General features: G+C 45.7%; 1 protein-coding gene across 2 annotated transcripts; it reads right to left on the reverse strand.

Moving 5' to 3' along the window:
• Positions 1–270: 270 nt before the first annotated feature.
• POLR3H (RNA polymerase III subunit H) lies at positions 271–7410 on the reverse strand. Of its 2 annotated transcripts, none has more exons than XR_012623541.1 (7): positions 7330–7410; positions 6769–6896; positions 5438–5534; positions 3732–3818; positions 2671–2734; positions 1379–2050; positions 271–1165 (listed from the first exon to the last, which is right to left on the reverse strand). XR_012623541.1 is itself a non-coding variant. In XM_074826786.1 (7 exons), exons 2-7 carry the CDS (start codon positions 6877–6879, stop codon positions 1112–1114), a joined length of 621 nt encoding a protein of 206 aa, XP_074682887.1. In that variant the 5' UTR covers positions 6880–6896; positions 7330–7410; the 3' UTR covers positions 271–1111. The 2 variants fall into 2 exon arrangements, 1 of the variants encoding a protein (XP_074682887.1); XM_074826786.1 differs by having other exon boundaries at positions 1843–2050.
• Between the last annotated feature and the right edge of the window lie 4374 nt (positions 7411–11784).

The raw sequence follows: 11784 nt of genomic DNA on the forward strand, positions 1-11784 counted from the left end.
GGCTGGCTTTGTAATTATGTGCAACATCACTCTCTTGGCAATGGGCCCTGCATAGATTTTACTCACCGTTTTGTTCCCCCCTTTCCTTTCACTGCTGTCGGGGAGGGTGATGGCAATTGTTTGTTATTGGCTGTTAGAGCAGAGCAAAGTGTTGGTCTCAACACTGTCTGCCTTGAAATCCAAGTAGCTAAACTGCAGGAGGCAACTTTTTTCTTCCTGCTAGGCAGGAAGCTAATAGTTTCCCCACAAATTGTACAGGAAGGCAGGCTGTGTGGTTTTTAAGTATTTATTCCATTTCTGGTATTAGCACAGGTATAAATACCCCCACGATCAGGTATTTTAACTTGCTCAAAGCAGCCTTGGTCCATTTCAATTCATAATTATGTATTTTTTAGCCAAACTCTGGCAAAGTTTAGCTCATTCTACATAAATACAGCCCACCCAATAAAGTACTTCCATTCAGCACAATAAGCAGCCTGTAGCCTGACAGTGGTAAAATTCACAGAGCCTAACCTACTTTTGGGTAAACTAGTGTCATTCCAGTTCTCTTTGGCTGACTTCATCCATGGGTTAAGTTTGCCCTCATAGCAGAACATTACCTCCACCTCCCCTGCTCTCCCATCAGCAGCATTTGCCAGGTCTCCAGAGTACCACGCCTCTATTAACTCTAGCCTTTTGCTGTTTCTTCTCCCTTTCCTGTAAAAAGAAGGGCAGGTTTCCACCCCCCTGAGATCAAGCTCTCAGCCCAAGGAAGCAATACTTCTCGACAGGCATTCTCTCCTGCTTTCATTCACTGAAGTCAACTCCCTTCTTAATTCAGGCAAGTAAAGACCTCCCCAGTTTTCCCTCCAGGGCAGGAGACCAAAGCTCCAGCTGAGTTTGTTGCTGCTGCGCTCAAGGCTTTTTGTGCCTGTAAATTCACTTCTACAGATCACTGACATTTCTTGAAAGCGACTGTCTTGATCTGGCAGGTTGGAAGCTGAAGGGGAAACAGAGAATGGCAGGTCTAATTTCTCATTCAGCTTCGGAGGGGCAACGAACACCCGCAGGATCCCATTATCCCCCAAACATCCACCAGAAAGACCTTCTGCGGAGCAGGATCTGATGGCAGCTAACTGTTTGTCCACCACGACAGGAGGCCCAGGCCTGGCTCACTGATTGATCCCTGTTCACAGAGAGAAGAGAGTGCACAATTGTAAACTGCACAGACAATACAGGAGTAAACGCATAAAACCACAAAATCTCTCCCCCCTGAGTTATGGGTGAGGTACTCTTTTTTTTTTTTTCCTATCAGAGCCTGCCCAGCACTTGCCCAGACTCCTTTAAACATCACCAACACTACACCAAGCATTCAACACTTGAAAAATCAAACACTTGCCCATTCTACCTCCTGACTGTCCCAACATACTCCAGCTGTGAGAAAACACAGCTTTCATTGGTTTGGATCCGTCTTTCTCTTGCACTGTACACAGGTGGGTCTTACACCAAAACACTGCTGGGGAAAGACCATTTAGCTGCTGTGTAAACCTTGATGTGGTTCTCCCAGCTCTGTGCTCCTTGTACGCTCACTCCCACCTGCAGATCCTGCATCCACAGTCTGCTTTAAATCAGCTTCCTGCGAAACTCCAACAACAACCACAAAGTGTTCCAATGAAAACACACAGCAAACACAGTGTGACCACAAGAACAATCTCGTTTCTCCCTTTTTCCACTCCCTTCATTTTGTGACTGTTAGCTTCACGGTCGGCTTAAAGCAATCAGTTCCTCGGGAAAGGGATGCTATTTTAGACATAGAATAAACCACAACATTCACAGGACTGTATGAATTATGCACATAGTTACCACAAGAGTGTAGGGTGCCTCTTTCTTCTGGACTTCTTCTGTGGCATTTGAAGTGGAAGCCTCTGCAGAGCTCGGCCCTGTTGGTGATGTATCGACAAATGTTTCATCCACGACTCGGAAGCGGATCTCCTCCCCAATGTCCATGTAAAGGTCATGGGCCCCTTCTTCCGTCTCATATTCCCATACCCACACCTGCTCTGCTTCATCACTGGCCACGCCAAGCGTTTAAGGATGAAAATGATCCGTATTCTGCCTGACAGATCCCTTTCTGACAGTTTTGGGAACAGACTCAATTCAAAGCTTTTCCACAATTAATTCTCAAACCACAATGCGCTGTCCTAGGTCATCATCTGTGCAGCCCGGGATCCCCATCTTGTTTCTGATTTTCCTGCTTCAAGGTGCACGTTGCTGGGAAAAGTTCAAAAAACTCACCAAAAAGCCCAAACCAAACAAAACCCCTCAAACCCAAGACGACCTCACCTACCACAATTAAGTATATTAGACACACCATGTATCCAGACATTACATGATGTGGTAAAACCAGCATTCAGTCTTCAGCAGCAGCCAAGACTAGAGGCAGGGATTACAACGCGGGTGTTCGGGGGACATTGCCATTCATTTCTATCAGCGGGCACAATGATCCTGCAAAACCTAATAAGCGTGAGGCCTGTCTAGCTGTGATAACAGTCTGCAGGACTTGCCTGACACAGCGGCTTACCTTCTGCCACTGAGCACCTTCATTGTTGCAGTAGTGAATGCCTGTTGGGCCAGCACTGCACAATCTTTTGAAATGAAGTAGTAAAGTTATCAAAGGTGATCAAAGGATACAATTTAGCTGGCTGCTGCAGGGATTCTGGTGGGATGACAATATCATCAAAGAATCCAATAGAAACTGTGGAGAAAAGAATTTGATTAAGACTGAAACGATTCTTTGCAAATGATGTACCACAGCGATTCCTAAAATGCATTTCTAGACTCATCCTCCTTCCTCTTTCAGGAAGGACATCTGAGATCATGCAGGAATTATTCTTTGAGCCACAACGCTCAGTTTCAGTTGGCAGCAAAAGCAACCACCCAGCTGAAAGTACATACAGCAACAGAGGGCACAGTCTTCGTGCCCGCTGGGAAAGGAAAAGGCTGTTTGGAGCGGGACTGGAAATGAAAGCGTTCCAAGAAGTGAGTCAGATGCTATAGAGGTCTTCGACAGAAAAGAGCTTAGAAATCACAGATGTAACATGTTAAATAAAGACCAATATAACGTTAGAACAGCCCCCACCTCCCCCTTGAGCTTTCACGACGCTGAATTTTATCAGAGTGGACATGCCCAAATCCAGCAACAAATACACCCACGACAATCTTATTGTCCTAACTTAACAACTGAGCAGAGGAGCTTGCTTGCATGGAAGACTCCTACAAGAAAGGAAAGCAACTCATCAACTATGTATTCCATGAATCTGACAGCACTTTGTGCTCACAAAGACATTTCCCTGCCATGTTTTCAGGTACAGAAAACAACTATGAATTTGCACAGAATTATAGGGAAGATATATTAGACGAGCGCGAGCCAATACTACCACTTTAAAAAAAAAAGTTCTGTTAACTGAAGCGAGAAAATGACTCCAGGCTACACTCCAGATGGGCTTGCCCGTTCTTCTTGGGCATGCACATAAATGACAAAAGGAAAGGGGAGTGCAGACAAAACCATCAAGGGCAGGGGAAGCTGCCAGGCTCAAACTACCAACCACCCTTGGGTCAGAGCAGCGTTAGAGGCCTGTAATTAGTCTTTGACTAGCCTACACACAGCACTATACAACCTGAAATCACAGTATCTCAAAAGACCCAAAAGCTCTGCAGCTCATGTGCCCCTAATGTTAGAAGTTGCGGTTTACCGTGGACGCCATCCTGACTGCAGCTTTTAATCTGTCCAATCAGAATCTCATCCAGGAATGGATGGAACACCACGTAGCGGAAATGCACTTAAAAGAAAACAGATCATTAATGTTATGTCCATGTTAGTGAACTATACTCCTTCCACAGGGTGGCAGCCATTAAAACAAAATCCCACACCCTATATGTCCTCTAAAATGCTTACCCAGTTTCTTTTCCAATTTCCTTACAGGCACTGATTAGATAGAAAAACAGGAATAAAAGTTCTGATTCCTAACTGTTTGGTACGAATTCAACAGTGGTTGATCAGCAGTGTCCTGTTCTCTGCTCTTCAATCTTGCAAGTTCACAGAATGAAACTGTGAGATGAAGAACAAGGAGCAGGGCCTCTGCTTAAGTTACAATATGAGCATTCCTACACAATGCTTCAAGGCCAAGAGTATCAGTTGAAATTATACTTTCTTGTAATACTTTCGCTCCTTTTATCTTTTTCTGCAATGCTGCATTTAAATATTTGATATACAATATTATCAGAGTAAAGAAGATTCTCTAACATAACTGGATTTTTCATCCAGGTTAAATAAAATGTTTCTAACTAAGCATTTTGCATTTATAATTATACAAACGCTATACTAAGACAATCTTAGCCAAACAATGCTTATGAGCAATTTAACATTATTTTAGCTGTCTATACTCAGTGTTCCTCTTTTACGTACAATCAGGCAGTACATTAAAGAAAGTGTTGTACCAAACACAACAGGATTTATCAAAGTACTACCCCAGATTCCGAAAGCAGACTTTTTTCCAAGCTCAGAGAGAATATATTCTCTTGTTTCAGTTCAAGGAGTAATTCCAAGTTAAGAAGCTGAATGGAGATTAAAGCAAGTAGGAAAACCTGTCATCCTCCTTTAGTATTAGAGAAGCTTTTATTTGCAGGGAGTGAGTTCTATTGGAGTTAAAATTTAGACAAGGGGAGCCACATACAGTCAGTCCAGTTCCCTTCTAACAGGAAAGATTTCATTTGCTCAAGCTACGCTTCCACATTGAAAATTTCAACTAGAAAAATGCATCTCTTAGCAGTTTAAAGAAACTTAAAACTTTAAAAAAATACGAAATTTGATTTTATGCATTTACTTCCAGTTTTTATGCAGACAGATTTGCCAAAAATCAAAGTAGTCATTTTTTTTTTTAAAAAAAAAGTCATTAGAAATGTATGCTGAACCAGATCTGTCTAAGTCTCAAACAAAAATGTAGCACAACTTTCAGCTAGGAAAACAGCATCAAATGCTGTGCAAATGTTATATGTAGAAACATGTTTCAACATTCTAGCTAGGGAAATTAAGCTTCGAAAAGAAAAAATACTAGAGAAACACAGAATAATTAATACAACTTATTTTCTACATGCAGATTTCCAATAATTTTAAATTAAATTAACCCCTTTGTTACCCCACACGGTTCTAATTGTAGAACAGAGATGGGCTGCTGGAGAAGGCAAACAGGACTGGCTATTTAATGCTGTATTTGTACCCAAAAAATGCAAAGAAAAGAAGAGATTTTTGCTATGTTCCTCATGCCCTCCTAAAAGGAACAGAGTTAAGGCTATGAACTTCAATGAATTCCTTTAAATTTCTTTTCCCTAACAACTGAACTCAGTTTGCATTTCCAGATCACTAACCTGCAAAACTATATAACTGACAACAAGCATATACCTTTGGTATGTGATGCACCATCTCCAGGGAATATGTATGAATCTTCCAGCTTTGTGATATCATACAGACAGATGCATAGGCCGACATTGTATACAACCTGCTCAAAGAAAAAAAAAAAAAAATTAAATGCAATAAATCAAGCAACCCACCAGGTTAAATCAAGCAAACCATCAAATTTATGCTCTACACACACATTTTCAAAAGAAGGCAACAGAAGGGTAGCAAGATGGGAAGGAGGCTGTTTTGGTACACTCCCTTCAACAGCCCCAGACCTAACCACACTGCATTGTAGGGGAACCCCTAACTTATTCAAGTGTTACAGCAGCATGTGTTTTCATTGGCACTGGAAAGATCACTGCTACAAACAGAAACCCTTGGAGCAACTGTCAGCAGTGAGAGAACTTGACCTGCCAAGATAGTAAACAGCTGCCCACAGACATCATTCACCAGCCTCACAGCTTCTACAAAGGCTAAACATACTTTTCCCTAGAGTTCGGCTCTCAGAAGCCTCTAAGCTTGCCTTTGTCTTTAATTGTATTAGCTCTGGGGAGAGATGAGGACAATGCTTAGTTTCTCTGCTACTTCTGAGATGGCTTCACAGCCTACAAAATCTGGGGCACCTACCAGGCATAAGTGGATGAGGGAAGACTTTTGCCCGTCTGTATGATCTGCTATTCACAACCCTTGATCACTTCAGGTTGCTCTTTTGAGCTCCCTTCATGTTCCCAAGCTGCATTTTGAGTTTTGCACCTGCCTCACGCTGAAAGCTGTATGCTAATCACAGTCCCAGGGGCCACACAGGGAAACTCTGACCTCCTGGTCTACAACAGAACACTTTTTTACACCTTTCACCAAAGACCAATGCCTTACTGCCACACTGTATTTCAAGTACTAAGCACAGACCAAGTCAGCTATTAATACGTTCATTTCTCTTCCAGTATTACTGTTTCACATTTATTTACATCATCTTTTTTAAAACTCCCTCACTGGATGGGTTAGAGTGTATCTGTTTTTCAGAATCTGCTTCAGATTGCTGCTCTACACACAAACCAGCAGTTACTCTCACTTCTCTTCCATGCTTCTCTGCCCCATCTGGTGACTCTGTATCTTCCCATCACAGCATTAGCCATTATAAAAAAAGTCCCCTTTGAGATGATATGTGGCTGTCTCTTTGTTCACAGTCTCTGATATTTCAGTTCATAGGGATGGTGTTCACATCTAAACTACTCTGATCCCTCACCACACATCTCATTAGGAACAAATAAAAAGGAAGAAACACTCAGGGGTGTTATATGACACCTGCATCAATCTATACATGACCCATGCTTTACCTTATTGGCCAATTTCTTGTTTAGCTCTTCAGCAATGGATTCATTTAGTTTCCTTTCAAACTGCCAGGGAGGAATTCTTACTGTGTCAGTCATCTCTACCAGGACAAACATGGTGTGAGGGAGCACCTCTGAGGAGAGCGAGAAGACACCAACAGCCTCAGGAACCAGAGCATTGCAAGGACAACCAAGACCCCCAACACCTAATGCGGGGCGGGCCTGGGAAACCACCCCAACGTCTCGCATGGAGCTTAATGGGGCAGCTCCCTGGCTATCCCAAAACGGGGTGCGGGGGGGGGTGTGGGGTAGGGTTTGAAGGCGCCTGCGCAACGGCCGCTGCGGGGGAGAGGAAGGAGGGGAGGGTGAAGGCGGCCACGCAACCGCTGTTGGGGGTCGGCGGCCAGGCAGCCGCCGTTGTAGGGAGCGGGGGGAGCCCACCGGCAGCCGGGAGCATGACGGGACGGGGACGGGAGGGGAGGGGAGGGGAGGGGAGGGGAGGGGAACGGGAAGGGGAGCGGGTGAGCCCGCCCGGCCTAGCGGGGCAGCAGCCGCTCCCTCACCCACCTGCCGCACACGGAGCCCCACCACGCGCTGCCCAGCCTCACGGCACTTCCGGCACCTCAGCCAATCGCCATCGGCGGGTGGGCCCGTGCCCTGATTGGCGTGGGGGCGGAGCCCTGTCCCGCCGCGCCCGGCCGGGCGGAGCGACGCGCCCCACCCCGCGGCGGCCATTTTGTCCCTCCTGAGTGCGGGGGGAGGGGGGTGTCTCAGGCCGTTACCTTCCGTTAGCGGTGTGGGGTTGGGCCCGGTTTCCGCGGCCCTGGGCTGCCGTGGTTTCTGGTGGCCTCTGTAAGGCTTTGGTCAATATAAACGTGGAAAGGCTCTCAGCAAGCGGGCGCCCTGCGCAGGACTGCTCTGTGTACCTCCCCCCACCTATCCCCGCACTGCCGGTGTCTCTCCGGGCCGCCCCGGAAAGTGGTTTCTGTGCTGCAGCCGTTGTGTCACTGGAAGCAATCCACAATTGCATTTACTGTAGTTTCATTTATAATTTTCGTAAGCTTCAATCCTGACAGGGCAACAGTGATCATTTGCACCTCTGCGAGAGCCAATACTTAAGCTGTTTACCTCACTATACAGCAAAACCAGGGGGATTTATAGCCCCCTTGCACCTGCAAGGTATTCTTCACAGCAGTGACTGCCCAATATTTAAGGTTATCACCGGGAACAAATTGTGTGTAAAATGTGACGTAAAGCTGGAATCATTTATTCTGAGTGTTAATTACAAAAAAATCCTCATGGTATGATTTTGAAGGCCTTGGTGTATTCTGCAGCGACGTAAGCAGCATGAGGGATGGTAGAAAACAAGGGGGTGTGCTAATGTCTGAAATTTCTTGGGAAAAATGAAAGGAGGTTGTTTAAAGCGTGTTTAAAAAAAGATTTGCCAGGAAAACCAAACATCTCTGGCTGACAGTCGAAACTGCACTGTCAGCATAATGGCTTTGATGCAAAGGCTAAGTATGTCATCCCCCACACTCCCCAGCAGCGCCTAGTGGGACAGTAATGAGTGGTTTATATAAGAAATCATTAAATGTTGAGCTGTATTGGAACAGGAAGGGGAAAATGAGGTTGGAAATACCATGGCTAGGCCTCATTAACAAGATACCTGTCTTGGCCAAGGAGTTTCTGATCTTTTTGCAATTATTCCTGGTTCACCAGGATCTGTTGGGTTGTGTTGGTTTTTTTTTTAAATAAACATGGCTGGTCTGCACATGTTTGGCATGTTTGTATTAAATGGGGGACCCAGGAACATGTTTTCCCCTGTCACCTGAGAAGAACAGCATTTTTCTTGGATCAGCATCTATCATCTCAGCAAGGAGCTCTGCTGCCAACGCAGCAGATACCGCTCTATCAGAACACCTCAACCCCAAATCCCCAGCATTTCTTGCTCTTCTCGTCCTACTTTAGGGAGCCTTACAAAGGCTCCTTTCTCCTCCGCTACAGTCGTGGCTGCGCTAATCTTGGCATAGCACAGTTTTGCTGTCACACATGCTGCATCCCTTGCTGTTCTGTCCTGGCCTCATGCAGATCTGGTGGTGCAAGGTTTGAACTTTAGCTGGAGTGCAGTTTTGCAGGTATCTGTAGCTACTTTTTCAGAAGAGACAATAGTTCCCCTGTCCCCCTTCTGATAGCAGGGGAAGAAATAGCTTTGGTATCACATGAGGAGGTAGAAGTTAGCCACTATTGATATTGGCAAGGTGATCACTCTTGATGCTTTTGTATATAAGAACTGTAAGGTTAAATAGGGGCAGGAGCTCAGGGGAATAGTAGGCTGAATACCTGGGAGAACATGGGAGATGGAGAGAAGTGGATTTGGACAAAGTCGTATCACACTTCCATTTCTAGCCCATCCTTGACCTAACATTTTTCATGCTTCCAATAGCCATGTCCCATTGGGGGCTGTTGGGTGCCCAATACGAAGCAGATGCATCTCCCTTCAGCCTGATCCACAGCCCCCAAAAACCAGCTGTGTGAGCAGCAGGTCTGCAAGACCTCGCTTCATACTGGCTTGTGTCTTACTCTCATAAAGTGCAGGCACCAGGAAAGCTCTTCTAGGGTGGGGACATACAGAATCTCTCCTGTATCAGCTCTATGATTGCCAACAAGGACTGAGCACTGCAGGCTGTTCTTCAGTAAGGATGACAGGATTTCTCTGTGCAGCTACGTATTTTGGTGGAACTTGCAGGTGCTTTGATACTACTCTGAGGAAACCAAATTGAAATGTGTGGAGAGGAAGCTGGCGATTACAGTGTTGGATGAGCTTCATTGCCTTAGATACCAGGCTACAAACACCACCAGGGCTGAGTCTGACTGGCAATTTCTCAGCCTCCACCAGTAACATTACAGGCTGTGGGAATATTTCCAGTCTCACCTGCTGCAGGTAACCTCCCCCGATCTCAAGCAGTGTGTGCCTGGGCCTTTGTACATGTGATGGATGTTGCTCTGTTGCCACCTAGGTTTTCTCCCTGGAGGAATTCCGTATTTCATAAGCACCGTCTCCAGTGTAAAAATATAAACAAAAGCCAAACTTTGCCCTGTAAAGCATGGGCGTCGTCTCAACTCAGATATTGATAGCACTCAGAGTTACACTCTATTTAATGATGCAGCTAAAGTATCTTGATGTTGGAGATTGTGTGAACAGCTTCATTTTGCTGAGTGGTCTCTTTTTGTCCCAGTAGTACTGACACAATGAATAACCACAAATCCACAGTGCCTGTACACACATTTTCATACATGACCATAAGGTGTCTAGAGTCTCTCTCAGCAGTATTGGGGTTTTTCCGACATTTGGGAGCGTGGTTCTTGGTTGCTGGGTTTTTTTAAGCTTCAGCTGCTGGAATCCAGGGATTGCACAAGGGTCTTTCTGTCACTCAGAGAAAATCCCAGATATTTCTCATTCTCATGATTGTACAGGAAACCTGGAAATTACTATTTGAAGTTACCTGAAGGCTCAGAAACTGGGAGGAAAATTAAAGAAACCCCCAAATTATTTTGCTGAAGATATTCTCTGCCCCCACATCCCCATGGCTGTTGGGGAAAACTGGCGCAGGGACTTTGGAGGAGGTGAGTGGTAATTTGCATCTAGACTGTTTTGGCCCTCCTTTGATTGACTCCAAAGGAATTATCTATCTTCTCACATACAAAGTCCTCCACGCTCCTGCCTTTGCTTCTGTCTCTGCAGGCATCTCTGGCACCCCCACTCCCACACTCTGTTTGATCAAAGCTTCCCCTCTTCTCCTTTTATCATTTTTGCATGCTTTAGACTCTCTGCCTCCTCCACTGCAGCGCATGCCCAGAGCCACCTTCCAGTCAAACACACTTTGAGTTCCCTGTGCCTTTTCTGTCAAGAGCCTTTGGTGACTACGTGGGAGAGTCAGGTTCTGACGCTTGTCTCTGTTCAGTTTATATTGTTTAACACGTGCAGCTGGGCACATGGCTAACCCTGGTGTACCACAAATCAGGTGGGGAAGTACAGGTATTTATGATATTCAGTGTACAAATGTTAAACGAATTCCTGGGGAAGAAGAGGGCATGTCTGTACCGCATGTCCCCAGCACTCTTCTGGCCTCCAGCTGTTTCCAGCTCAGGATCCTCCTGGTCTGGATATGTAGAGCTGTGTCATGGTTTAACCCCAGCTGGCAACTAACCCCACACAGTGCTACCTCACTCCTCCTCAGTGGGATGGGGGAGAGAATCGTAAGAGTAAAAATGAGAAAACTCGTGGGTTGAGATAAAGGCAGTTTAATAGGTAAGGCAAAAGCCGCATGCGCAAGCAAAGCAAAACAAGGAATTAATTCACTACTTCCTGTCGGCAGGCAGGGATTCAGCCATCTCCAGGAAAGCAGGGCTCCATCACGTCTAATGGTTACTTGGGAAAACAAATGTCATCACTCTGAATGTCCCCTGCTTCCTTCTTCTTCCCCCAGCTTTATATACTGAGCATGACATCATATGGTATGGAATATCCCCTTGGTCAGTGGGGGTCACCTGTCCCAGCTGTGTCCCCTCCCAACTTCTTGTGCACCCACAGCCTGCTCACCGTTGGGGTGGTGTGTGAAGCAGAAAAGGCCTTGATGCTGTGTCAGTACTGCTCAGCAGTAACTAAAATATCCCTCTGTTATCAACACTCTTTTCAGCACAAATTCAAAACATAGCCCCATACTATCTACTGTGAACAATATTAACTGTACCCCAGCCAAAACCAGCACAAGCTGTTCCCCAGGAGAGGATGGGCCATCTCAGGAGAAACTTGGAGTGGAGACTGAGAGCTAGCTGGGTTTCTCCTTCCCTTTTGCAAGGTTTTGAAGGGTAGACTGGAGAGATGAGCTCGTGGTGTTTCTAGGGGGGGAATGGGACTCCTGTTTCATCATGGAAAACTGCTTGCAAAGCCACAAGCAGAGTGTGATGGGCAATGACAGAACACACTGGCACTGGGGGTTTCAGTGCTTCTTGGTGGTCTTG

Source organism: Strix aluco, chromosome 5, assembly GCF_031877795.1.
Source record: "Strix aluco isolate bStrAlu1 chromosome 5, bStrAlu1.hap1, whole genome shotgun sequence".
Classification (NCBI taxonomy): domain Eukaryota; kingdom Metazoa; phylum Chordata; class Aves; order Strigiformes; family Strigidae; genus Strix; species Strix aluco.